General features: G+C 39.8%; 3 protein-coding genes and 1 long non-coding RNA gene across 6 annotated transcripts in view; 1 reads left to right on the top strand and 3 right to left on the bottom strand.

Annotated features, from left to right (window-relative positions):
- The window catches only part of mlxipl (MLX interacting protein like), a 23596-nt gene extending 14454 nt beyond the window's left edge, over positions 1–9142 (bottom strand). For both annotated transcript variants that reach the window (XM_029447323.1, XM_029447322.1), the window contains exons 1-7: positions 8614–9142; positions 6409–6515; positions 6126–6208; positions 5460–5549; positions 4656–4697; positions 1533–1707; positions 507–587 (exon numbers count right to left, since the gene is read on the bottom strand). In XM_029447323.1, coding sequence (XP_029303183.1) covers positions 507–587; positions 1533–1707; positions 4656–4697; positions 5460–5549; positions 6126–6208; positions 6409–6515; positions 8614–8957 — 922 coding nt within the window. In that variant the 5' untranslated portion in view covers positions 8958–9142. The remainder of the gene's footprint in view (positions 1–506; positions 588–1532; positions 1708–4655; positions 4698–5459; positions 5550–6125; positions 6209–6408; positions 6516–8613) is intronic.
- Positions 9143–10743: 1601 nt separating this feature from the next.
- On the bottom strand, positions 10744–14267 carry c1qbp (complement component 1, q subcomponent binding protein). The gene is made up of 6 exons (XM_029449057.1): positions 13880–14267; positions 12928–13078; positions 12748–12838; positions 12482–12577; positions 11648–11773; positions 10744–11525 (listed from the first exon to the last, which is right to left on the bottom strand). The coding sequence occupies exons 1-6, from the start codon at positions 14130–14132 to the stop codon at positions 11376–11378; spliced, it is 867 nt and encodes a 288-aa protein (XP_029304917.1). The 5' UTR covers positions 14133–14267; the 3' UTR covers positions 10744–11375.
- Positions 14268–16140: 1873 nt separating this feature from the next.
- dhx33 (DEAH (Asp-Glu-Ala-His) box polypeptide 33) lies at positions 16141–24549 on the bottom strand. Of its 2 annotated transcripts, XM_029448440.1 has the most exons (13): positions 24497–24549; positions 24150–24415; positions 23261–23421; positions 22899–23126; positions 21909–22079; positions 21138–21323; positions 20792–20903; positions 19439–19598; positions 18874–18962; positions 18658–18785; positions 18313–18516; positions 18113–18199; positions 16141–17637 (listed from the first exon to the last, which is right to left on the bottom strand). In XM_029448440.1, the coding sequence occupies exons 2-13, from the start codon at positions 24358–24360 to the stop codon at positions 17329–17331; spliced, it is 2046 nt and encodes a 681-aa protein (XP_029304300.1). In that variant the 5' UTR covers positions 24361–24415; positions 24497–24549; the 3' UTR covers positions 16141–17328. The 2 variants fall into 2 exon arrangements, with proteins under 2 accessions (XP_029304300.1, XP_029304299.1); XM_029448439.1 differs by having other exon boundaries at positions 24150–24537.
- A 526-nt stretch (positions 24550–25075) lies between these two features.
- LOC115019090 (uncharacterized) lies at positions 25076–26432 on the top strand. Its single transcript, XR_003833430.1, has 3 exons — positions 25076–25801; positions 26021–26198; positions 26301–26432. It is a non-coding gene; the product is annotated as an uncharacterized LOC115019090 (long non-coding RNA).
- Positions 26433–27350: the final 918 nt, after the last annotated feature.

Below are 27350 nucleotides of genomic sequence, written 5' to 3'. Positions count from 1 at the left end.
CAGACAGACATGTAAACAGACAGGCAGACAGACAGGCAGACAGACAGACAGGCAGACAGACAGGCAGACATGTAAACAGACAGGCAGACATACAGGCAGGCAGACATACAGGCAGGCAGACAGACAGAAATGTAAACAGACAGGCAGACAGACAGGCAGACATGTAAACAGACAGGCAGACAGACAGGCAGACAGGCAGACAGACAGGCAGACATGTAAACAGACAGGCAGGCAGACAGGCAGACAGGCAGACATGTAAACAGACAGACATGCAGGCAGACATACAGACAGACAGACATACAGACAGACAGGCAGACAGACAGGCAGACATGTAAACAGACAGGCAGACATACAGGCAGACATGTAAACATACAGGCAGACAGACAGACAGGCAGACATGTAAACAGACAGGCAGACATACAGGCAGACAGACAAACAGACAGACAGACAGACAGACAGACAGGCAGACAGACAGACAGACAGGCAGACAGACAGGTAGAGTGTACCTGGTATATCCATGAAATCCTCCAGGTTGGGCTGCAGTGGGATGAGGCCCGGCTGGATTATATCAGCATTGCTTGTGTAAACTGTGGAGGAAGAGGACATAATATCAGACATGAGAGAGAATGTGAGTGAGTGCATCTGTTATTGTGTCTGTCTTATTGAGTGTGCTCCTTTGGATGACTTGCTGACCCATGCCATCACTGTGTGGTGGCACAAAATATTCCCTTAAAAAAATATTTTTCTATAACATTAAAGTAATAGTTCAACATATTAGGAAACGTTAGATGAGAAGAGTTAGTTAGTTAATGTTCATCAAGAAAGCAATTTCACAAAGAGTAAAAATTTTCTTTAAAATGTAGTCATAAGCAACAACTAAATAAATAATAATAATTAAATCCTGATTGGCGCATAGAAGTATGTTACATCACATATGTCCAAGGAGTCCATGACAAACCAGTGAGAAGAGCACAGACGACACCTGGTACAAAAATATCTCTTGAAAAAATAAGAAGTTGTTCATGTAGGACTCCATCACTCATAGACTAGTCAAATTGAGACAATAGATTTTAAGGGCCTTTACAACATGAAATACATCTCACAATATTACATTATATATCACTTGCGCTAGCCTTAGAGGCATTGTTAAGACTGTTTAGCTTCGGTACGAGGGGTGTGCTGACATATACTCTGACTGTGGATAAGTGCCTCATACAACCCCACTTCCAAACATCGGAACTATCCCTTTAAGTCTGTTGTCTGGGATCCTGTTCATAATGTGTTAACGCTAGGAATCATGATTTATTTGATAACAAATTTAATTAAAGTATTTATTTTTGAATTTATTTTCAGCCAAATGATGCATCCGAATGAAATTCACAATGCAAATGAAGACATGTTTTAGTTTTGTCATGCAGCTCAAAGGCCACTAGTTGTCCATCCTTATTTTTAAACACTTAAAATCATTTGACATTGATTTGAGACCAGCGCAAAGTCACATCCGAAAGTCACTCAGAGTGCTGACTACTCACTGTCATGTCGCTCGCTGGCCCAGGGACACGGCTTCTGTGTCATGGTGAACAGGGTGTCAGAGATGTCGGACAGAAGGCAGTCCAGGTCAAACATGTGGACCTCCACCGGCGCAGCTTCAGGCTCCTGGTACATCTGAGTGGACCATTTCTCCAGCTTGGACTGGCAGATCTGACCCTGGAACACATCAGCCAGAGTTCCAAACATAGGATCAACTTCCAGTGACAATCCCTGATCTCTCCATTAGAGGGCTCCCTACTAATAGGACTGTTGGAGTCTGGTCCCCCCCCCCCCCACCTGTATATGTCCAGTAATTAGTGTAGTGAAAGTGTGGAAGGTTAATGACTCCCAAAAGAAAATGTTTGTTGCGCTGAGAAATACATCCTACGTACTACCCTAAGTTCCTGGACATGTAACCTGTCCTGCCAAAGTGTCCATGTTCTAGTTAAAACCCAGTAAAACACTTAAAGAAAAAGAAGCTCCACACCGATCCTTTTCCCTGTTTAAGCTGCTTTGCTTCACCCTCTTCTTGCCTTGCCACATTTATAGGGAAGCCCAGATTGAGCCGGAAACTGCTTTGATTACGTCCAAGCACACAACACCCCTTTTATAATTTATTCATTAACTGCTCGATTTGTTTTCTTTGAGTTAGAATTGTGAAGTGTGTGCAAGTAGCAATGAGGTAGGATTGTTGTGTGCATATGCGTGTGTGTGTGTGTGTGTGTGTGTGTGTGTGTGTGCAGTGCATGATGAAAAAACATATTGTTCAAAAATACTAGGCTCTTTCAGGTTATCATTATGTCTCACCATTTGAATAAGCGCAGCAGTCTTTTGTCCCTGACCTAATTCTGGCAGCCACACTCACGTGTGAGGAAACAGGAAGGCCTGAGGCCTTAACCAACACAAACGGCTGCAGCCTCGACTCGGTAGAAGAAGAAAATATACATGGATCATTTCCGATGGGAAGTATTTACATTTTTGAGGAGTTTCCTACAACATGGTGGTACATTAAATTAAAGTGAGACGAGAAGATTATACATAACACGTGCAGGGATTGGACAATGGAGATTAGATTAAACTAAATGACATAAACAGAGATGAGGTTGTCAACGCCAAACACCTTTTGTCTCAAGTCAAGCTATTTTCTTTCACATTCACGATGTATGATAAAGACACACACACACATCAAGAGTCTGAGACACTATGAGACTATTCTCTAAATGCTCATATCCGCATGACAATATGCTCACAGTGACAAAGCTAACATGGTGATGTTTAGCAGGTAATATTTACCAGGTTCACCATTTTAGTGAGTTAGCTTGCTAACATTTGCTAACTAGAAAGGGCATGTGGAGAGCGCAGACCACCGCCAAGGCCATGTCCTATCTGGCAATGTTAATAAAAGTGAAAAATAATTTGTGTGTTCACCCTGAAATGGGTTCTTCATTGGCCCATGCTAAACCTTTCATAAAAATAAGGCCAGTAGTTTTTCTGTAATCACGCTGACAAACAGACCAAAACAAATCAACACCTAACCAAACCGAACACATAACCTCCGAGGCATTATTAGGAGGGCGCACCAAGATGGTGTAACTAAAAGAGCAGCAGTCGAACCTCAAGCGGTGAAGAATAATGTAGAAAACCTGATATAAATTTAACATTTGCGTTTGTTTTATGCAATAATGTCAGGAAGGTTATATCAGATCTGTGTGGAGCGATGAGAATAATGTGCGTCTCTTCAGCAGAGCAGAAGCTTCGGTTGACATTGAAGTCACATGCTTCATGTATGTCGTCAGTAATTATCTACATCTGTCTCATATCAAAGATTCTGGGAAGAGAGAGGAGCTGAGGCCTGAAACCTGTTGTAAAGTTTATGAAATAAACACTATAATCACAACAACCACAACCTCTGGGTTTTACTGAGGTGTTTTTCCCAGCCACTCGATGTAATCTGTGAAGAGAAAGGCGAGATAACGCTTTGGCGACACAGAGCATATAAACGTGGTTTAGTGATCTTTGACCTGTAAACTTAGTGCTGATATGTGCCCTTTGAAGTGCTGCAAAATACATCAACAGTTACGGCTACAGACACACTGCCACATATTATCTTTGACCTGAGGTAATACCTGGGCCACCAATGACAGTAAAGGAAGGATGATGATGATGAAGAAGAAGAAGAAAGAGGCGCTAGTGTGATGAGACAGTCGCACACTAAACAACCCTGTCTCTAAAACATGAGGTTTCTATACAACAAAACTGGATTGTATTTAGGTTTTGTGGGAAACGTGTTTCCTCCCACATTATGTTTGCAGTTTTAAACGTGTGGTGTGAATTGACACCAAACTGATTTGATTATGTTAAGATAACAACACTACTTGGTCAGGTTTAGTAAAAGATCAAATAAATAAGTTTGTCATGTAACTTAAGTTAGTAAGTGTGTGACTAAAGTTAAGTACGTTAGTTCATTTGTGTATGTAAGTCAAGGTTGACTTTTGGTTTCACACGGGACGGGACAGGAACAGCGGCTTCCTGGATGAAAGACAAGTCCTGTGTTTGTTCACCCTGAGCTGCTCCCCACACTTTTACGTGTTTGTGATACCACAAAAACAAACGTAATCCGGACGACAATAAGTTTCCCCTCAAAACGTATTGACATATGCCGTTTTGTTGTTTGGGAAAGTCATTTTTAGGATCCTGCTGTGACTTGCAAAGGCACATGTCCCATTCTCATGTGAATACTATTATGAGTGAGGTGCTTCCCGTGGGTCCCTCCCTCCCGTCTATCTTTCCTGTTTTCTTCACCACTTTTGTTTGTGACACATCGACGTCACTGTCACACTCACTGCCACTCTTCTGCTGCACTTCTACAAAGCGCTGCTGTAAGTAGGTCAGGTTTGATTAAATGATATTCAATTCTGCCGCTATTTCACTTGAATAAAGATAAAGCCTGAATGGGTGATAGAGGTATTATCACTGCTGGCAATCAATATGTGTCAATTGCCTTCAAATGCCGAGTCATGACGCAAGTTGTTTTGCACGTTTCCGTTTCTGTTTTTTCATCCTCTCATCCTTTCATCCTCCTATCGAAAGAGTTAGAATAATATTAAAGCAAAACTTTGTCATACCTCTTGTAACATTGATAGAATATCATCCTTCTTTTTCTGAAGCTGCAAGAGAAAGAAAAAGAAACAGAATAAATAGATATTACAGCATGGCTACTGTGTGCCAGAAAATACAGAAAACAAAACACTGCATGATGGGATATAACTCCCTGTAGGAATATTACAGAAGTGTATTAAATTGATACCATAGATAAAAATGCCCAAAACAGTAAGGTCACTATAAATGTACTTTTCAGTACCACAGACTCATTATAAGTTCCCTATAGACATATTATAGTGGTACAACAGCGGATAAAATGCCACACAAGTACAGTAAGGTCATATAACATTTAGTGAATGCCATAAATATACAATGGGTAGTTAAACAAATATTATAGAGGCCCTGTAGCGGGACATCTCAGCACACTGCGGAGCAACTATGCACCTGTAGAAAGGAAACAATGTGACTGAAAGGCATTACTACATGCTCCCCTCAGCAGACGTCACTCAGGGCAAACAGTCTGTGTGGTCAGTGCACAGGGCAGGAGCCTGAAGTCCAGACGGACGAAACCAAATCATTATCTGTGAATTCGAGGGCACGTTTTTTACAAATCCGTTTGAACTGATTTACATATCAAGTTTTTTGTTTCTGCCATAGTGACGTCAAAGCGGCTCCGTATAAACCTGCTCTCGGCTCTAGTGGCAAAGTCAGGAAGTCTCCAAAGACAGTAGGAGTCTCTGCCTGTACAACATGTCATGTCAGTCTAACCCGTGGTTGTCTACAGATGTATGGCTACAAATATGCAATAGATGAAATTCTGTGCTCACCCTCTTCTTATAGTAGATTCTCCACTTGTGATATTCCTTAATCACCACCTCAATCCTTCGCTTCCAGTAGCTGCCCTCTAACACAATTGCCTGTTGACATGAAGCAGAAATACCAAACTTAAGACGTACATGCCTCATCAGTGTACAACACAAGAATCTAAACTCAGAAGCATGCACTTTAATGTTTTATTAACTGAATTTGTAATAATGTGTAGTTGAAAGAGAAGCAAGCTACTGCTTCATCAGCCTGGTGCCATTAAAAATACATCAATCCAAACTTTAAGAGCAGCACAGATTCAATTCAACACCTTACACAGAACTGTACTGTACACCTGTTAAACTGCACACATTCAACAGTAATATCTCACCTGCGTGCCAGAGATGTCAAATAAAACAAATGCAGATATTTTACATATGATGTGGAATTACCCAATGATTGCAGTTTTGAAAATGTATTACTAAAACTAACTATATGTGAATATGTGACAGGATCCTAAAATGTGGATCCTAGGAGACATGAACACATTGAAAAAAATGTTTCTGTTATGCACTTCATTTTACATACGAACATACTTTCAAACCGTTTTCCTCTTTTCTTCTGCATTTAGTTTTAATCAGTATTGCTGAAAATGTTAAAAATTGTCCCTTTTGACAAAAATCACTCGCCTCCGGCTTCCGATGAGCATCAGCCTCCGAGCCCTCCAGCGGCGTGATGAAGCCACACACTGGGTTCTTCCTCTTTTCCACATCTAAACACAGCATGTACAGAGAAACAACATCAACACTTCATGTTCAACTCCTCATTTATGTTTAGTCTCTATCGATTTCTTCACCAATGATTTCTTGTACAACAATTTGTATTGCATTTGACAGCAATGTCCTTCTACATTATCAGTGAGGTGTAGTAGAGGTGTTAAAGATGATGTCGAGGTGAAGAGTGGAGACTCACACTGAATGAACCAGGCTCTCCAGATGGCATTGTTCAGACGGATCTTATCTCTCCACAGCAGCCGCAGACCCTTAAAAGACTTCCACTTGGGAGAGACGATCTTACCGCTGTAAAATAAAACACATAATTAATCTAAAAATATACGATTTGTTTTAGGGCAATGTTCAATGTGCTGCTTTCCCCCTTCTAGCCAAACACTCCAGGCAAAAACATTGTTTTTTTCAGGCACATGTCAATTTAACACGTCTTCTTTCATGACTTCTAGTGGAAAGAAACATCCAAAATATACATTTAGCTGTTTATTTTTACTAACTTTGTCTATTTGAGTCTGTAGATTTCTTAAATAATTGTCTTAATGTCAGTTACCAACTGGGGAAGTTTCATTGTGATATTTATTAGTTCATTTCTTATTACCGTAGTGTCCTGCAAATAGTATCGAATTGTACAATATCTTTAAAGGCAGTTTTCTCAACAAAAATAAATCTTTTTTAATAGTCTGAGCCAGAAATCTGTAGTTCAGTATCACTTACATGCAGCAAACTTTCATGTTTCATTCCTATCTATATTCTGAAGGTTTGTTCATATATCATTCATAGCCTAATTTATTCAACAGTTTATACAGTTACAGTTTATACCTATGGCTGTTGTATGGAGTGATAGAGATATCTAAAATATATCCCTCTGTTGACTCTAAAGTTTCAACAAAATGAAGCAAGAATTTTGAACCTGACTTTATCCAATGTTCACATTTCTGCTCCAGAAATGTATACAAATAAGCACATATTTGATAAGATAAGGCCTCATTTGCATATTTTTTCCCATATTCACCTGTAGTGTCTCCCCTTAAAAACAATGAGAGGGGCAGACGACTAGATACTTTTTAGAAGAAGTGGACACAGTGGATATTCAGTAGCCTCTCCCCTGTTAGAAATCTGTCTTGAGTTTGACTAATAGTGCCCAATCAGCTAATTCACCAGTACACTGCCAGGCTGTTTTCAGCGTCCCCTTAGCCCACTGAGTGCTGAGAAGAGGCCTCCTAATGTGAGGTGCTCGGGGAGTTGCTAGGAAGTCTGGGGAATCATTTTCAACATGCTCTTAATGGAGCGACGAAGCCGCCTGTCACACGCTCCAAAACAGCAGAGACATATTAAGAGAAGAACCAACCAACACAAGTCTGGTTAATGATAAATAATGTGCAGCAGAACAGCAAACACTGTCTCCTGCACATGTACCTTACAAATAGCACTTAGATCCATTTAAAACACCGTACAGAGTATTTTTGTATTTCTTCATGTCATTACTGTAAACGCCTTTCAGGGTTTATTGTGCAACTATCATCAAACTATAAAAACACCACATTGGCACGCAGTGGGAAAAGTGTCTTCTTTAGGCCGATGCATTGATGGCAACTCTTATGAACAAGTTGTTAAAGACGGCTTGTTTAATTTGATTAAAGACGTTCCTGCAAGAACAGGCGCTTTCTTATCAAGGTACACACCCGTCACTCTTTCCTTAAAAACAGAAAAAACAGGACAAACACACCAGGGATGTTTGAATGTTACAACTCTCGCATGTCTGTGTGTAATACATTATAACAATAAACATATTCTAAAATAAGCATGATGTTAGGATCTGCTTTCCCTCAGTTACACTGTAATCTTTCCAGCGCTGCCAACTAGAATCAAAGTCCAGTTTTCGATGAAGATTTTCCAAGCGGTTGCACAAGAGACTCTTCCAACACATCCACAGACACACATTCAAACCCAACACTATCAGTTTTAAAAGGGAAACCTGCTGAAACACAGAGATTTTGTATTTGGAGTTCTTGGTGTACACATTGGGCAGTTTGTGGATCCTAATATAACATGTGTAAATGATGAACTACAGAGGGAGATCACTGCAGGGGGGAAGGAATGTCAATTAAAGCCTGCATGTTCATTATTTCTAATTCATTTGTACTTTGTAATGCTTCCAGCTGTAATATAATAACATGGAAATAACTTCTACTCTCTCATGAGAGCTACAAACAAGGCACCAATGTATTGACCGATCTGTTCCTGCAAATGAAAAGGAGGTTATCTGAAATGAAGGGGGTTAAGAAATGAAGGACTGCTTCTATCTAGACTAATTATAGGGGGGGTCATGCAATTTAAAAAGCAGTTCAACAAATCTGAGGTGGTCGCTGACTAGATAAATGGCACCCACCTGTAGGCCAGGGACATGCAGTCGAACAGGCGGGTCAGAGTGGGGTCGATGCTGAGGCTCCCGGAGCTCAGCGGGCCGTACCGGTACGTCTGACACCACGTCCTGTTCACAGTGTCAAAGTCATATCTCATCGACCCGCCGCCTTTCGTCCTGCGCGGCGCGGAGTCACTGTGGGGGGACGACACCATGAAATGTCCGCTGTGGATGACCTGGGAGCCGGGGAAGGAGCAGGCGGGCGGCCCGGTACCTGCCGCCCGAGCGGGTTCACCCTCCGTGTCCGACTCCGAGGAGTCCAGAATCTGCTGGCTCTGTCCGGCGGAACAAACTCTCCCTTTGCCCGCCATGGTGCGCTTTCATTCAGTGTTGACTGTCCGCCAAACTGTGAACTTTCTCCTCAAATGACTCCCCCTCCTCCCCCGTTTTCTTCAGATAGTCCAATACCTCCTGAAAGAAGCCGCTTGCTTGCAGCACCGAGGCCCCTCATCTGTCAGCTGAGAGACCACCGTGTACCTCCCTCAGCAGCACGGCGCGAGACACTGTGAGTGGACTGTTGAGCAAGAGCCTACTATCATTATGTCAACTTCATATGGTGGTAAAGTCCTTCTTACCACCAATCACTGAAGACTAATTATTAATAGACTAATCCTTATAGGAAATATTGTTATTGTCTGGAGTCAATGTGATACTTCAGGTTGGACACAATATTCAAAATATTCTTATAGTCAGCGGAGGAATGGAAGTAAGTACATTTACTCAAGTACTGGATTTAATTGTGAGGTACTTGTACTTTACTTGAGTAATTCCATTTCAAGCCACAACTCCACATTTTGGAAGCCAATATTGTACTTTGTACTACTTTTATCTGACAATATAAATTGCTAGTTTTATTATTGTTCACTATTCAGATTATTAATAGAAAATTGAAGGCATCAATAATAATAAAATAATATTATGTACTGATTACTTATTTTTCTTCCACCACTTCTTATAGCATAAAGTAATTACTTAGTAGGATAAGACAAGATAAGATACATTTTTTAATTTCAAGTAGCCAGATGTGGAAAGTTACTGAGTGCATTTGCTCAAGTACTGTACTGGAAGGAGCGGTTAACTGATTTTTAAATTATGCTGAAACAATAGACACGTGCCCATATAGACATTAAAACAGGTTTGCATGTAATTGTTTCTCTATTGTGCTTCCTATGGGTTTCCACACCTTCAATTTCAAGGATTCTTTCAAGGATTTTCCAGGCCCAATTCCCCTTAAATTCAAGGAGACAATGCAGCATAGTTTGAGACACTGATCAAGGTAAATTACTGTTGCACTATTCCGAGTCAGGTAACACGTGAAGCAATGCTGCCACTGCGGGGAACACAGATGCAGACACTGGAACATAGCCTATTTAGTAACATTAAGTTAAAAAAAAATCAAAAGAACTTCAATTTCAATTCTTGTACAAAAAAAAAAAAAATTCAAGCTCTTTCAATAACACAGGTCTCTTTTCAAAAACGTTCAAGACCTTGACTTTCCGCCCTTAAATTCACAAACTTTTAAGGACCCGTGGGAGCTTTGTATGCAATTGACAGTGAGAAAAATGTATTTCAAAGTTTATCTAAACTTAATATGATGCTTCAGGGGCATGACTTGGCTCGTTCAAGTGGGTATGTTCAAGAGTTATTTTTTATTGCAAAAGATCTTCTATGTGTGACAGTCCCCACACTACAGCTCAACAAACACTCCCAAAGGGGTATTTCATACTAAAACAATGTTAATATGAAAATACTTTAAGTTTGGAAGACAATTTAGTGATCGATTATATACACTAAACTGGATTAATTAATACTAAACATATGAGTGACATTTATTCATTCCTCTTTACTTTTACTCGATTAAGATTAAGAGAACATGTTGCAATATTGAACGTTTAAAGGAACTGGTGTGACTTAAGTATTATAACATCCAGATCCCCATTGTATCCTTAATCATGTAGATCAGAAGATAAAATATTTAGTCTCAAATTAGGGTGAATCCATAGATTTATACGTTTTAGTACTTTGCTGTGTTTAAATGCAGTTTGGACACTTCTGCATTTCAAACATCTGCTTTGCATAAAAACAACCATAAAATCATCCATTAATATCAAACTGTTTTATTTAACACTGAGCTTTCATTTGCAGAAGACATGCTAAAAGTATGCCATTTAAATTTAGCTTTCCCATATTATGGTCTAACAGAGTCAAATCAATATTAGTCAACATGAAATCCCGTACAGTCAGCGAGGAGTAAGACTCAAGCTGTAAAAGCAGACGCTGTTACGTACATTGACGTGAGGACTGATTTAGTAAACCGTTTCATTTTGTGGAATTCTTGTTTCGTGTTCACATCTTGGCAAATTATCCCTTTATTGGCTTTAGGATAGTTGGACATCCACAAATACTGACTGGAACATATCAACCCCGTGCAGTTAAGACAGGAACAGAAGCTTTCTGCTCAGTCATGACCTGCATTGTGTCTGACCTTTAAATATTTAATTTAAACTATATTCTTTAAGTTACAGAAAAATAAAGTCACATTTTAACAAAAGAGATCACATTTGCAGCCAAGTAATAATGTGACGTCTGCTGGCAACATGGCTCACTGTCACACTAAAGCAGCAGCCGAAGATATCAAATCAATCAGTTTGCTTTAGACTTATATCATCGTACCTTAACTTTGCCAGGATGTGTATTGAAGAAAAGTGAAATTTTACTTATATCTAACATTAGTTACATTTGACAAAACCTTGGAGGTTTTCCAAGAACTTGATGTACTCTTGATGCTCGACGGCAGTGCTCAACTCCATCAACTCATCAGCAAAGGTGTTGTCAATCCCCCGGTCCGCCAGGAAGTCCATCAGGTGATCATACAGGGCCTGAAAAACAACAGCATTAAAGTTGTCATTAGTTCAAATGACCCGTGTTAAACACAGCCACCATCAGCTTCATTAACTGTTGTGTGCATTTAGTTATTATTATTCTGTTTCCTGTCTCTTACCCAGTCCAGAGAGTCTGTGTTGAGTGTATAGCTGTTCTCCTTCCACTCGGAGTCTCCCTCAGGCTGGAAACTGACCTCACGAATGGCAAAGATGTCGCTCTCCTCTTCTCCTTCACCATGACTCACCTAAAAAAAAAAAGGCAAATCCAGCTTTTCTATTTAACTCAAACTGTCAGAATGAAAAGTCAGAGACATGCTGTCAATATTATATGTCTGACATGTTAGTGTCTGTGTTAGAGATGCACCGATTTTCTTGGCCGATTCCCGGTTTTAAAAGTCTGACCTGCCGATTCAAATTTGATTTCTTCCTAAGAACTATAATTGACAAACATTTTTGTAACTTGTTTTCATGGTAAATTGAAATACAATTTGATGTTCACAATAAACATCGATATTAAATAACTAACATTTTACGGGACCTTCTTGTTGTCAAACTTGTTTTTAAAGTTGTTCCTCCACGGCTCATTTTGGACTTGCAGGTGTTGCAAATGTAATGTCTTCTACACTCTCACTAAAGAACTTTCGCAACGATATCGTAGCGTTGACCATTGGTGCTTTCCTAAAATATCTACACCGACATTTTTGATAAATACTCATCAGTAATGTGGATATTATGACTAAGTGGGTTGCCCAGCCCTGGTGTGGCTGTCATGAAACGGTCTGTGCACAACGTAAAACCATTGTGCGGCACGTGTGTAAATTTGACCGGCAAAAAAAAAAAACGGATATACGAAACTGACTGACGGATATCACTGGTCATCTGATCAGCTGACAACCAGCCGGTTTCAACCGGTGCATCACTGTTCTGTGTAAATGGATGCAGTCTGTGCTTACCTCGTCTTCAGGGAAATGGCAGTCAAACACCAGGGAATGTTTTGCAGCCTGTTTAGTTACTTCAACAACAAAGTTGGGCGTTGACACAATTTCTGGCTGTAAAGAAATGATAAACATTACAATATTAACATTTTGTTATGTTTGAGGTTTTCATCAAGTCATTTGTGTTTTAAACAAAATTATCCAGGGTGATGCAGTCATGACTGCGTACACGTCACATACATCTTCTAAAGCACCAGGTGACCAACAGGTTTGTTGTAACTCACCTCTTCTTCTGCTGACTTCTGCTGTCCCTGTTCTGCCTCCTCATCAAAGTTAGGAGGAATGCTGTTATTGACATTGAATGTGACAGTGATTCTGTAAAAAGACAACAGATAAAGAGTTCATTAGTGTGCCCACGTGTCAACAACAAGGATTGTACAAATCACAGACTGAGCCTGCCTTACTTTTCTGAAGCAACATTCCTTATGAGTTTAGCCTCTGTGCCAGTCATCTCTAGTTCCCATCCTCCAGACATCTTAGGAAGAGTTTTGTTTTTTTGAATCTTCAGCTCCTCTTTAATTTCATCAGACAGGAAAACGCCAAACGCTTTGTCACCTGTTTAAAATGGAAAAAGGTTACACAATCATGAAAGAATTTATGGCGTGGAAAATCTAATTTCTACAGGTTTGATTAGCTTGGCTTTCCCCCAAGCAACTGGACTCTAACTGCAAGAATCCTTCTGAAGCAACAAGGCTATTTTCTATTAGGTGCTGTTAGCTTGACATGTTTATATCAAGAGCACCTACTCTCTTATGAAAACATTTCATAGCAAGGCCTGATGCCTTGAACGTGTTTTATCATAGGCCGGCATAAGTACAGCACACACAATGCTACTATGCTTGTTTTATTACCTTAATTCATTTTTGGCCAATTAATAAAGAGCAGCTCTTAGCAAAATATGCACAGTGCTGATGATTCACTTACATTCTGAAAAATATTAAAGAAGGTCGATGTAATTATTAATATATTCATAATAATACATATTATAACACTATTTAACATTTCAACACATACCACACAAAGTATGACTTCTCTGAAGAACAGTTACTCTTTTTCTTTAGCGGTCATCTTTTTACCTGTATTCTGCTGAGGACAGCTTAACACATCTTTCAAGGTGAACGCTAACAGTGAGAGGATACAAGCGTCCTTTAGTGTTATAATGTCACAACTCACTTCATTTCTCACAGGCAAAAACGTCTTTAGAAATGAGGTTACTGTTAATTGAGCGACATATTGACGGGAGCTCTTCTCTACACAGCTAAGCATGTTTTTCTCTCGTCATGTAACATAGTTTAATATTGCCTCATGCTAAGCAAGCTAGCTAGCTTATATAAGTACCTTTACATCAAATGTTACCTTCTGTGTGCAGTCCTTCACATCCACACGATACCGAGGGACTTGTCACTTTTGCACTAAAGAGTTTCGACCTGAATCCTGACGAGGCTCCGTTGTTATTCAGCATCCAGAGAGACCGGGTGAAGGGCCGAGTTGACGCCGAATTTGGAGAGCACAGAGTCGGGCAGCTGAGTGGCAGAGCTCGGGCTGTGGACGTGGTGGCTGAAGAAAGGCGGACAGCGGTTCCAACCGCACGAACAACTGACTTTAACATGACTGTATAGAAATATCAAGGACAGATAAATAAGTTTGACAGCACACAACAACCGGCTAGTTCCCCGTTACTGTTGCTCCTTCCAGATCACAGAAAACACGTGTGGAAGGACACATTGACCTTTCGTAACTATGACCGTTACACCGGAAACAATAGTGAAAGAAATACAACTAAATTATTGCCTTACTGTTTTAAGAAAATCTGAACTATGATCACAGCTATATGAATAAGTGGTATAATCTAATAAAATAAAGTAAATTATATTTTATATATATAATTTTTGTCACAACCTACCCTACAGCGCCCCCTGTGGTTTAATAAAGAAGTTGTCTCTGTATTGAAGAACCTGAAATTATTATTTCAAACATATGAATATTTAGCTAGGAAATAAAACATAAAATGTCACACCATTTGAAGCACAACATATAATTGTACAAATATACAAAGATAACCTCTTAAAAAATATATCTAATATGGTCTCATACAATCTCACACAATCATATTATTTTCACAGTGGACATGGACTTCCTCGACGGAGGGGTTGTATCATTCTACTGTAAGTATTTCTCAGTGTAATGAGTTGAATCAGTTGCATCAGTTAGACATGAAGTCATGCTGCCAGAAGATGGCGCTGTTTCCACACAACTAACGCAGGACAGCAACACTTTAGTAGTCCTTTGTCCTAAAACTCAAGGTCATCAGATCATACTACCATGTTGTAAACACTGAAAATACATCTCAATGCTCTGTTTATTTCATCAATACACCGCACTTAAGTATACCTTGTCTCTCTAACTTTGGAATAGTCTTAACAGTACATTAATTGTATATAACACTCTGGCATCAATACTGCATTTATATATAATGTACATTTAAACTAATATTCTTATTTATACTATTCTTGCATTTTAACACAGCCTTATTATTTAGTCATATGTTGTAGTAAAAATATTTGTTTTTATTTTTACATATTTATTGTTGTTATATTGTAGTATATTGCACATATATATTTCTTAACATTTCTGTGTTTATATTTCTATTCTAGAATTGGAGCAACTGTAACTTAAACCAATTTCCCTCAGGCGATCAAAAAAGTATTTCTGACTCATCCGATTTTGCATAATGTGGAAATGGGGTCATCTATACATGACTAAATAACAATGACTGGGATTAGGAGTGATTTATGCTTTATATATCCAACATACTCATTTTGAATGTTTTCAGGTCTGACATGGTACAGCAGCTCTTTAGACCAGGGGTGTCAAACAAAAACCGGCCCGCCAGAGGGTCCAATCCGGCCCGCGGGATGACTTTGCAAAGTGTAAAAATGAGTTGTTGTGATCATAAAGTAAAATACTGTTCCAGATACCTGTGACAAAATGTTTTGTGCCTTTGTAGATACACTGATCTGTACATTTTAATGCACATGTGTAAATGATAAACTGATACTATTGTTAAAATTGCACCTTTCTTTCTCAAGAAATTTCAGGTTGTTCATAATGTTTAGTAAAAAGATCAAATTTGAAAATATTCAGAATGTACTTTGTAATTTGGAGTTGTCGTTATTTATAGGTTATTATGCTGTGATTTTACTGGTCCTGCCCACTTGAGATCAAATTGTGCTGCATGTGGCCCCTGAACTACAATGAGTTTGACACCCCTGCTTTAGACACTCACAAATATGGACAATGGGACTGTTACTGTGTCAAAGCATGTCCCCCCGTACCCCTGAAACTTCACTTTTCACATGTAAACTTGTTCTGTGGGACTGGATTTTTATTAGAAATTATTCCAATAGTGGTCATGTAAGACTTTAACAAATCATATTAAATATACTCATAATAAACTCGTCAAAAGTCGTGCATTCAAATCTTACAAACGTCATAACATGCAGATCTTAAATGGTCAACTTCTCCTGAAAAAAACCACAGAACACTCAACCTTGTAACATGGCCTGATGATTCTCTACCCCAGATGCATTTGGTGTTGGGTATTTATAAGTTAGAAATAGTGTATGTAATTTATTCAGGTTACGGTATATATATTGTACAATCCTGAGTCCAGTGTAGAAAAAGACAAGAAGAGCATCCATCCTATTCCTAAACATGGTGTGATTTACATTCTACAAAGTATGTAAGACCTGAGGGATCAAGTCGCCAACTAGAATCTCCATGCACAGCATTCCCATGTTGTTAGCATACGTCTGGTTAGTCTGCGTAGGGGCTGGGTGACAGTCGGACCTGGAGAATAAGGCATGCTACTTCTCCTGATGTGCATGTATTTAAGAAACTCGTGACACAATCATAGATGTGGAAAAAAAAGGCATGCACAAGCTTACAAGCCAAGTGCTGCATGTAGAGTAACTATAAAAGTGAAGTCATGTCACTGGGACATGTAAAAACCTCATATTCTCACTCCGACTTTGGCAATTTTCATATTTTCTTGTATTTAAATAACCTCGTTAGGTGAAGACAAATCTACCGTCCTTGCATATATAAACCCTTTAAGACCACTTTGTATAAATTCAAAACTACATGGTGGGAAACTTTAAGACAAGACTGCTTTGCTTCTGAGAAGCTAACATTTCAAAGACATTAACTCCTCATTATTATTCAAAATGACACAGAAAAGAGCCACTAACAAGTCTTTAGCTTTCTGAGTCTTGTTGGGTCGGTGGCTTAACAAGCAAGTACAATATTTGGTGAGATGAACATATGGAAAGTAGCATTCTATCGAGTCTGATTAGATTTAATTGAAGAACGGCTCCTGTGACGTTATCTGTGCTGTTAAAACGCATGCATGTGTTGAAGGAATTGATGCATGACATCTCAAAAAGACTGTTTTGTTTCAGCTGGCTAAATGGTAAGATGAAATACTACCAGGCAGAGGAAACACAGTTTATAAAATCTGATTTACAGTCTTACAGGAAGTCAAAGTTGTTGTGAGGCCTCAATATGCAGATTTCTGTTGCAGTGACACATGCAAAATGCTTGTCAACTGGGAGGTAGTGAAATCCAGAAGTTTACTACACAGAAAATGTTCTTTTCTGAGTTGCACTTGTACGTAATCAATAAGCGTCTTTGTCTAAATTCAGCTTTGTGAAGAGAACACATTTTCCAGTTTAGTTGCCACTGGGTGATTTGAGGAAGGGGAGGTGTCCTTGCAGAGATTTACTTCGGTCCCGTTTCTCTGTTGGTTAGCTCTTGCTGGGGTGGAGTTTGCGGCCAAAGTACTCTGGTGCTGCATCCAGCAGCCAGTCTGCATCCACCAAACACAGGTCCCTCATGTAGCAGCGGGAGGTGTGCAGCAGCTCGTTGAACACCACGTATGCTGGCTTGCCCTGGAAAAGGACGGAGGAGGGGTGGATGGCCACGGGCTGGTGAGTGTCCAGAGCCAAGTAGCTGCCGTCAGGTTGTAGCTCCGCGGCATTGACGAACATCCCATGGGCAAGGCAGTGGCGAACGTTTCCCATGTCCGGCCCACATGACTCCATCTTCAAATTGAGCTGGAAAATCAACAAGCAGAACAGGATGTGTCAGAACAGCACGGTGGTTTACTGGTTACATCAGTTACAGTGTCTAGTTACCAATGAGATCAAGAGGGCTGCTGTCAACGCAGATGTCACTACATGCTAAAACATTCCTTGATGGAATGCTATAATAGCAGCCATAGCAGTGTTATTTACATATCATAATCTTAAAGATGGAGAATCTCATGCACAAGTCGGAAACAATCCTACGCAGCCACTAGAATCTAATCCAACAAACTAGTATAATAATAATAATAATAATAATAATAATAATAATAATAATAATAATAATAATAGTGTAGCCTAATCTTTAGCTGCAACTATGCAGAAATACTGGGTTTAAACACAATGAATAGACACACAAAATAAACAAACAAACAAACAATCAGCGCAACATTCGCATGTTTTAGAATTCGAATGTCAACTTTATGAAGGATGGACAGCTGTGTACCTTAAGGCAGATATCTTTGAGTTGCGCCTGGACATCTTTCACCAGACCCATGTTCCTGCTGTTAACAAAGTTCTCCCGACACCACTCCTTTAACAGAAGACATACAGCTTTATAAAAAGGCAGCTCAACAACATAATTAGATTTCTGGATTTTGCTTAGTCACATACATTTTCTTCCGCTACTCATCCATCTTTACTCACCTTATTACCACTGACTTTCTTGAAAGCTCTGTAGATGTTAAGCAGCGTTATGTGGTCTCCTTCGCTGGAGGAGAACTTCTTGCGTGCAGCGAGCACGTCTTCCCGCCGGGCAGGAGGGTTATACAGTACAGTGTCCACTGACAGCAGCGATACGATGCTCAAAATCTCCTCAGAGCAGGAGTAGTCAGGGGACAGCAGGATGGTCTGCGAGGGAGTAAACAAGGCAGGGAAATGTTACACTGAATTCCACCTGGGTTGTGTGTGTGACCCATGTGGCGCTGAGAACCACAGCCTGTCACTCCTTCTCAGATCCCCACAACACACATCTCCCAGCACTTCTTTTACCTTGGCATATCTCGGCTCCAGAGGGAAGCTTGCCATCTTCTTTCCCAGAGCGGTGAGGAAGACCTGCCCCTCCTTCCTCTCTAAAGCCCCCAGCAGCTCTAAATGCTCCACAGCAGAGCGGACGGCCTCTGGGATAAACACAAGAGGTTACGACGAGGTACCAACACTCCTGGATGACCAGAGGTGCACAGTGATTCATGATGAGTAGTATCTTACCTGGAGAAGGCTTGGACATGAAATCAAAATTCATCACATCTGGAATCCCCAGAGCCATGAGCTGCAGCATCACACTGGATAAGTTACACCTGCAGTACACACACACACCACACACACACAAATGCATCAATATCTGGGGGATTCCTACCGATGAGCACATACAGAGCTCTGTTATCTGCATGACAACAGGTGCAGGATACTGAAATTCTCCTACAAATAATTTTGCTTTAAGAAACACAATGAAATATGATAGTCCAAAAAAGCTACGTAGAGATACATAAATATAAATATCTCGGGAGTGGAGACACATTTGTTCTCTCAGGCCGTTCATAAAATAAATAATTGCTAAAATAGGTCGCCAAATATACCTGGGCAGGCCGCCCAAGTACAGTCCATGTGGGGGAAACATGCAGAGACGCAGAGAAAGCAAGAGAAAAAGAGGAGAGACTGAATATAGCGCAAAATTCCTGACAGGCGTTAAATAATTAAATATCGTTATCATGGACATGTGAGGACCATTATCCTGGACAATCATGTTAAACCATAAGCCTCTGTCCTACGGTACCTCTGGATCTCAGGCACAGTCATGGGGATGAGGTTGTCAAACTCGTGCTCAGTGTAGAGACGATAGCAGGAGCCAGAGTCCTCCCTGCCAGCCCGGCCCGATCGCTGCCACGCCTGCGCCTTAGAAACCCGCTGCACTGCCAGCACCTCTAGCCCGCTGTCTGAGTCACACAGCACATGCAAAATAAGATCAGCGCAACACAAACACTAAATACTGTAAAATACTGGCCCCTGTGACTGACCTTAGTGTCATATATGACACTGTTAGATTGTTAATACTGGGGCAACAATGTATAAGCAGTATTTTATCATTCTAACTAAGTAGCTAGTTAGTCCAGTGGCTCCCAACATAGGGGTTAGGCCCCTCCAAAGGGTCACAAGATACATCTGAGGAGTTGAGAGATGATTCATGAGTTTGAAAAGAAGAAACTAAATATTGCTCCACAAATGTATCCTTCACAATCTTAAAGTTATTTAATTGTTTTTTAAATGAAACCATGCGAGACGTCTTTGTAGGAACTGCTAACAACTCAGACATCTGAAACCTGCTTCACTGAAAGGAGGCAACAAGAACAAAACGGTTGGAAATCACTGGTTTAATCTTTAATGATGATGCATTTGATTTAATAATGATTATGTGCTTTTTATGTAATATCTTAATAAGGAAAGTAACTAGTCACTATACCTGTCTGATGCTGTTTTTTACATTGGAAGCTTCCATTGAGGCTTTTGTAAGAGGCTTTGAATGTCTGGCATCATATTGTATGATGTCGAACAAAATCCTCAACTTGATTGAAGTAATTCATCGGATTAAATGAATTGGTCTTTTTACATCAACTTTCTTTAATTAACATAACTGGTCAAAACCGTTTTTTGACTGTAGTGAAAAGCTAAAAACAAATATGAATTGAAGCAGAACATTTTGTTAGATGTAATCATTTCCAAAATCATGTTTTTATCTTTCTTTTTTCAATACATTTGACTTTTGGACCAGCCAATGCTCTGGAGTTATTAGAAATGTTAGCCTTAGCGTAGCCTAATCTTAATCTACAGCTTTGCACAAATACCTGGTTCAAACACAATGAATAGAAATGCAAAATAAGAGATTTGAGTGTTGAAAATCAACGTGAATAATGAATAAAGCTTCGAAGGAACTATTCAGTACAGCCAAACAGTCAGATAAATGTAGGGGACCTGAAATGAAGGAGAAGTATGAAGTAACATTGAAGTACCTCAAAAATTGTACTTTGATGCAGAACTTGCAATTTCACTGACTACTGTGGAGGACCTGTCTGTGTCTGTGTGTCTGTGTGTCTGTGTGTCTGTGTGTCTGTGTCTGTGTGTGTGATCTAACCAGGATTGAAACGTTTGGCCTTCACCATCCCCGTGTCTATGACGAACTTGATCCCAGAGATTGTGATGGACGTCTCTGCAATGTTGGTTGAGAGGATGACCTTCCTACATCCCTGAACATGGTGAAGAGGACAATATTATACATTTAATATAAAATAATTAGACTATGATACATATAGCTTTGCAGTGATAAGAAAGCAGTGAAGCTAAAGCACTAACAAGTCTTAAAAACAAACACAATTGAGAACAGCAGTGGACAGGTTTCAGATTTTCCGGTTTTGTTTTTACAAACATGTCTGTTGGTATGCACCACTGTGTTTCTCCTGCATGTACACTGTTGCCTTTACCTTGGGAGCTGGCTGGAAGCACCTGAGCTGCTGTGCTGGGGGCAGTGATGCGTACAGAGGGATAACCAACATGGGACCACAGCCGTCAGGCAGATGCTTAGAGATGTCTCGGCATGTCCTTGCCAGAGCCTCGATTTCCTCCTGACCAGTCATGAAGACTAAAATATCGTGGGACGGAGGAGCCTCCTGAACGCAAACAACAAGACCGCGTTGTGTTCCGGTGTCAAGAAGAATCATCACAATACATGAACCCAGAGAAGCTCTTTACTCACAGGTTTTGGTTGTTATAATGCTAAAGTCTATTGTTTTGACTTTGATTTAAATTGGAAATACAACTGATGACACACAAATAAAAAATGAAGAAAATGTGTATTTGTCAGGGTCCCTTTACTCACACAGTAAGTACAGGGTACTCATTCAAAAACACAATACGTTAGAAGAGCAAATGCCGAATTTCCACTTCCACTTGACAAACTTTTGGTACAAAGTAATTTCCCCAATTTTGTTTTCCACTGCAGATTGTAACCCCTCGATCGTCATAGCGATGCGTGAAACTGCTGTGACTAAATCTTCAATGTGACAAACAAAGTGTGTTCTCTCGCTGGATCATTTACAATTGGCAACGGAACAGGCACGTCTGTACTTTGTCAATTGTACAGTGTAGTTTTGCTGGCAAAAACAAATACCTACAACTTTTGCTGATGGAAAACCAAAAGAGAGCAATTCAAAGCGATAAAATCATTTTCTCTCTCTGCAGATATTGAAGGCTACCTGATGGATCTGGAAGACGGAGACGAGTGCGGCCTGCAGGTAGTCTGACTGGGAATGTTTGGTGTAGTAGATCTGAATGGGATGCTGCCTGCCCTCCAGGTACAGTACGGGTGACTTGTTGAAGTACTCAGAGAACAAATCCACATCCATTGTGGCGGACATCACTATGACCTGTGCAGGTGACACAAAACCAAGAAGCGAAAGGTTTGGGATTTAGGTGAAAGGACAAAGTTAAGGCGTAAACAGATCAGCATAGCGGAGGCAGAAAATGAGATTAAAGAAATGAACCCTTGTCCCTTAATTTAAAAATAAACAGATGCTGTGATGTCCTTAGAAGTCTGCCATAACTGCTATAAAAACATTATATATTAATATTTTTTTCCACTTTCACCAAATTACATTTTTTAAACCAATGTAACTTTAAATGCCAGTTTGTTAACATATTGCCTGGAGTTTTGTTTTATGAAAAAAAAAAGACAAAACAAATTTCCTTTATAATAAATGCTATTTTAGGATTTCTTTCTTCACAGACTGGGATATTGTAAATGATTAGGAACAACATTGATCTTGATGCATTTTAGTTTTTTGTACCAGGACAATAGCATGTATTTGGTATGTAGGACAGAATTGAGAAAATGGCTCAATCTGGTGGAAAATAATAATAACAAAAAAAAAGGTACAATTATGAAGCAGGAATAAATAATAAAAAATAAATTATGCATGAGCTCATGCTTTAATGGTTATGGAATCCAAAAATGTGGTTTTAATGGGTTTTGTCCTTAAGGGAGTGTCTGTATTTTGGCTACGCACTTTATTATAGACTTATTAATTAAAGGAGCTGTTTGAACTCCCGAAATTCGAGAGAGAAAACGTCCCTAGGCGTAAAAGGGTAAATGTAATAAGCCTTTAATCTCATGAGCACATGTAGTGAAGGGATTCGCCGCCCAGTGTAAAATATCTTTTTGAAGCCATGACAACTGGAACTCCTACCTTCAGGGGAATCTTATTAAGTTCTCTGCGCCTGCGTTGAGCAGTCTTAACCACGCCGAACAGCACATCAGTGTGCACGGTGCGCTCATGAGCTTCATCCAGGACCACCACAGTGTAGCGCAGCAGCAAGGGGTCTCCGATGGCCTCACGCAGAAGCATGCCATCTGTCATGAACTTCAACTTTGTCTCAGAAGAGGTGACATCTTCAAAGCGCACTGTGTAACCAACCTGAAAAGAAGTTTGTTGATTTATTATAAACAACATGGTAGGACTTCAACTGATGAAGAGCTGAAGTAACTTCAAGCCAGTATTTCAAAGAACAGACTAAGCCTGTATGTGGGAAACCTGTCTATTGAGCATACCAGTTTGCCAAGCTGCGTCCTCTTCTCCTCTGCCACCCTTCCTGCCAGTGAGATGGCAGCAACTCGACGTGGCTGAGTGATGGCGATGATGCCCTGTCGTCCAATGCCGGCCTCATACAGATACTGGGGGATCTGAGTGGTCTTCCCAGAGCCAGTCTCCCCTGATGATTGAGAGAGAATGGGCCAAGTGAGACAGAGTTCAGGTGCTACACTATAAATCTATAGAGTCTTTTTTGAAGATTGTTTATTCTAAGCCTCAACCATTGCTTATTATTTACTATTAAATTAACCAATAGAGGAGTAATATAATATCTTTCAATTGTTTATACATCTGCAATGAATATTTACATAAGGTTTAAAAAAAAAACATGTATTTATACAGAATCAAAATGTGGTTGCATGAAAGCAAAAACTAGTGGAGATATTAAATCTTAAAAATGTAAAATTCTTCGTGAAGGTAAAACATATTTTTTATTAATTGAATTATAGTAAAATATTTAGCAACACCTATTTTCACAAATATATGTCGGAAATTATCCATAGAGTTTCATGTCCGTAGAAATGTCCACCCACTTTAGTGTACAATTATCAATTGGTGATTAGAATATACAAACATTCATAACTAAAATACTATTTGTAGGTTCCCATACATTTAATAGAAGTTTACACATGATTGTTTAAAAAGAGTGTATAACATTTACTGGGAGGTCTTGGGGAATTGGTTTGGAATGACCAAATTGGAAAACTAATTCAAGGTATAAAGCTGTGAATCAGAAAACGAGATTTGACCAGATAAATCTATTTCAGAGTGAATCTTCCCTTTAATAGAGTCGCACACCAGCAGCTAACGTCGTAGCATTATTAGCTTGTGTAGCTGAGAGCTCCTTACCGATGAGAATAACATTGGGAAGCTGTCTCAGTTGGTTCAGTAGCTGAGGTTTCGCCTGGTAGATGGGAAGCTGTTTCCTCTGGACGTCTATTGGAGTGGTTGCATTTCCCTTTCTAGGCAGCAGCATTCCAGGTTTATTCTTATCGAGACGGAAGAAAACAGATCCCGGCTTGAATTTTTTAGCCGGTGGAGGGTCGGGGTCGTGGGGCATGGTCTAGAAAAAGTGACTCTGATATCGGAACCGTTGCAGCTTTTTCTGGAAAGTTCTGTAATGTCAAAAAGAAACAAAAAAGTATTTTTCATGCTCACTGTCAAACAACCAAGCGTCACTGCGGATGTTTTGCTACCTCTGCAAAAAACGTCCCCACGTGGTCAAATTCGGCGCAGATGTTTGACGTCATAAACACAGTGTGCATTATAACCCGAGTAATGACTGCCAGTTAAATTCAATTATTATATATATTTTTATTTCATTTTAAATATAGGAAAAATAGATTAAGAGATTGTGAGAATATAGTTTTATTTAGAGTAACCGAGGAAATGTGTTTTTAGAGAAATGAGACGTCCTTTCCTCTGAAGCGTCACGTGATCACAGCTGGATCAGCTGTAGAGACTTTTGACGGAGTTTGTGTCTGCACATATGTGCACTGTGCTAATACTAATAACAGCACACAGTTATCACTGCCAGAGCAGAAGCAGCAGGTACCTATTTAACAATATAACAATGAATAACAACCTGCATTCTGTCTTTATACTGTGCACTGTGTCCTGCTCAGAGATTATTAAGGGAAATTTGAAATGATGTATCAAACTCGACGCTAGAGGTGTCGTACTCTCAAGGTGTCTACTATCAAACTTTGCTGATAGTAATACAGATATGCCACCACTGCCAGCGCAGCAGCAGCAGCCTGGTACCTAACAAACACCTGCGCATGAATAACAACGTTTAAAGGATTACTGTGTCCTGCTTAGAGGCACAGGAACCTTTTCTACGGACAGAATGCATTTATATGATTTATGCATTATTTGCGTCAATATTTATTGATATTCTGATTGTAAATGCATTATGTAATAACCCAGAATATTTTATTAGGCTAAATGTTTCAGGGACAAAACGTAATTTAGATCAAACCTGACGCTCGGGAAGGATCAGCCTGAACGGACATGACGATAAATAAAAATATAAAAAGTGTTTATTGCTGAAACTCTCCTACTATTTCTGAAATTAAATTGAATCCATAATAAAAGCTAATGGGTGAAATAATTCAATCCATAATCCGATCATTAAGAGAAAAAACGTTTAATAAATGAAGAAAAAATGGTTTGTTCTCCGTTTAGTTGTTTAGATGTACAATTAACAGATATTTACTAGATGGTAAATCAGAAAACAAACGCAATTCAACGCTTTAGAGTGATGCCCTTGAGTTTGATCTGTTATCTGTCTTCACTGCGGTATGAAACTCCAGTGATGTTGAGATGCATCAGAGCAGTGCGATCAGCGGCGGCGTCCAATCAATAACTGATATTCAATTAGGGGGCGAGTCGGCTGTAAAAGACTTCCACCAAGGCTGCTCTCGTGTATCCTCGCTCATCGCTCCTCCGAGCAGAAATAAGAGCTTTGGGACGGTCTTCAAGAACGACTTCCTGTTCAAGTGAGGAGCCAGGAAATATCAAATAAGAGACTTGTTTTTTCTTGTAAATGTACGATTGATTCTGAGGTCTTTCTCTGAATATTACCCCCCTCCCCCAGCTCCGTAATAACAAATGTTTCACTTACAATGACCTTAACATGCCGTCATATTGAAGTATAACAATACAAAGTGTGTCATGTGTTTGTAGCTCACAGTCTCCCTCCTGATTTCTCTCTATAGCTGTCTTTAGTGTACCCGGTGGTGTTCTGTATGTGTACTGTTTTCCTGGTGGCAGTTCCTCTCTATAGCGATACCGTCAACTCCCTGATTGGCATTGCTCTGTCAGGGGTCCCTGTCTACTTCCTGGGCATCTACCAACCAGAGTCCAAACGGCCGCCTATCATCACCAAGCTACTGCGTGAGTGTACCACACAGCCAGCACCCTAGACCATCAGGCACACTTTGTCATTTCAACTGCATCGTTCCTCACCCTCTCACATGTTGTCTCTTCTTTCTGCAGGGTTTCTGACTTACTGCACCCAGCACACCTGCTACTGTGTACTGACAGAGATGGACAAAAGTGAATAGCGTCCGATACACTTCAAAACTTGATCCAGCAGTCTCTGCATCCTCACCAGGGTTCTTCTGTGGGAAAAAAAGGATTTTATTGTACTGTTCACCATGTTGAAGCCCTCAGACTCCACTGACTTGTTTACGACAGTGAACGTGCTGCCAAAGATGCCTACGTTCACATGCAGATGTTCCTGGAATTCAATGATATTCAAAGACTCCAACCGTAAGGAAACACAGTACTGTTGTACTGCATATTGTGGATATTGTTAGTTTCTTCATCACACTATTTAATTACCTGCCAATGTCTGGCAGGTTTGTTTTTTGCAGTAAAAGTGAAATAAAACATGGGGGATTTGTCTCCTGAATCCACTCTTACCTGTCGTGCTATTTATCAATGTAGGTTGTTTTGGTGTAAGTTGCAGAGTGTTGAAGATTACAGCCGTATAGATGTCTTCCTTCTCTCCAATATAATGAAACCAAATGGCACTCTCTTTCCTTTCTTTATTTCCACCGTATCACCCTCCAATGAGTGAGCAGGAGCCTCTCGTCCAGGAGTATTGATGCTGGTAATTCTCTAAATCGGACTTTCTGTTTCTAAAACTGTGATAACCCTAAAAAAGATTATTTCTTTATTATTCACTCCTGAGCTGTCAGGTCTGCTTTGTAACATTATTGTACTGAAAGAAGACGACAAAATCTCGTCTCACAAATCTGATAATGCCTCAAAACTCTGTCACAATAGGGTTCCTTTAAAAATCAAATCATAGTATAAAATCAAATATACAATAAATAACATACACAAATGTGCACAAACATTATAGTATTGTGGAATTATATTATATATATATATATATATATATATATATATATATATATTTTACATTTCCATTCCACACTTCTCCAGACTCATGTTTCCACTTCTCAGGAGAATTTAAGAGCATATGAGTGCAGATAACAAATAATGTTTTATTATGTAAATAACTGCATCATAAAAAAG

This window comes from Cottoperca gobio, chromosome 14 (genome assembly GCF_900634415.1).
Source record: "Cottoperca gobio chromosome 14, fCotGob3.1, whole genome shotgun sequence".
In the NCBI taxonomy this organism is placed as follows: domain Eukaryota; kingdom Metazoa; phylum Chordata; class Actinopteri; order Perciformes; family Bovichtidae; genus Cottoperca; species Cottoperca gobio.
This window is presented reverse-complemented; position numbering and strand designations above follow the sequence as displayed.

Excerpts from the sequence above, each read along its gene's own strand:
- c1qbp (XM_029449057.1), bottom strand. The coding sequence starts at position 14,132 with ATGTTAAAGTCAGTTGTTCGTGCGGTTGGAACCGCTGTCCGCCTTTCT. Across the intron at positions 13,079-13,879 it reads TGAAGGACTGCACACAGAAG|GTGACAAAGCGTTTGGCGTT; the intron begins GTAACATTTGAT and ends CATTTTAAACAG. Across the intron at positions 11,526-11,647 it reads ACACAGACTCTCTGGACTGG|GCCCTGTATGATCACCTGAT; the intron begins GTAAGAGACAGG and ends GTTGTTTTTCAG.
- dhx33 (XM_029448440.1), bottom strand. The coding sequence starts at position 24,360 with ATGCCCCACGACCCCGACCCTCCACCGGCTAAAAAATTCAAGCCGGGA. Across the intron at positions 21,324-21,908 it reads CCGTCTTCCAGATCCATCAG|GAGGCTCCTCCGTCCCACGA; the intron begins GTAGCCTTCAAT and ends GTTTGCGTTCAG. Across the intron at positions 20,904-21,137 it reads GCTTCCAGCCAGCTCCCAAG|GGATGTAGGAAGGTCATCCT; the intron begins GTAAAGGCAACA and ends CACCATGTTCAG.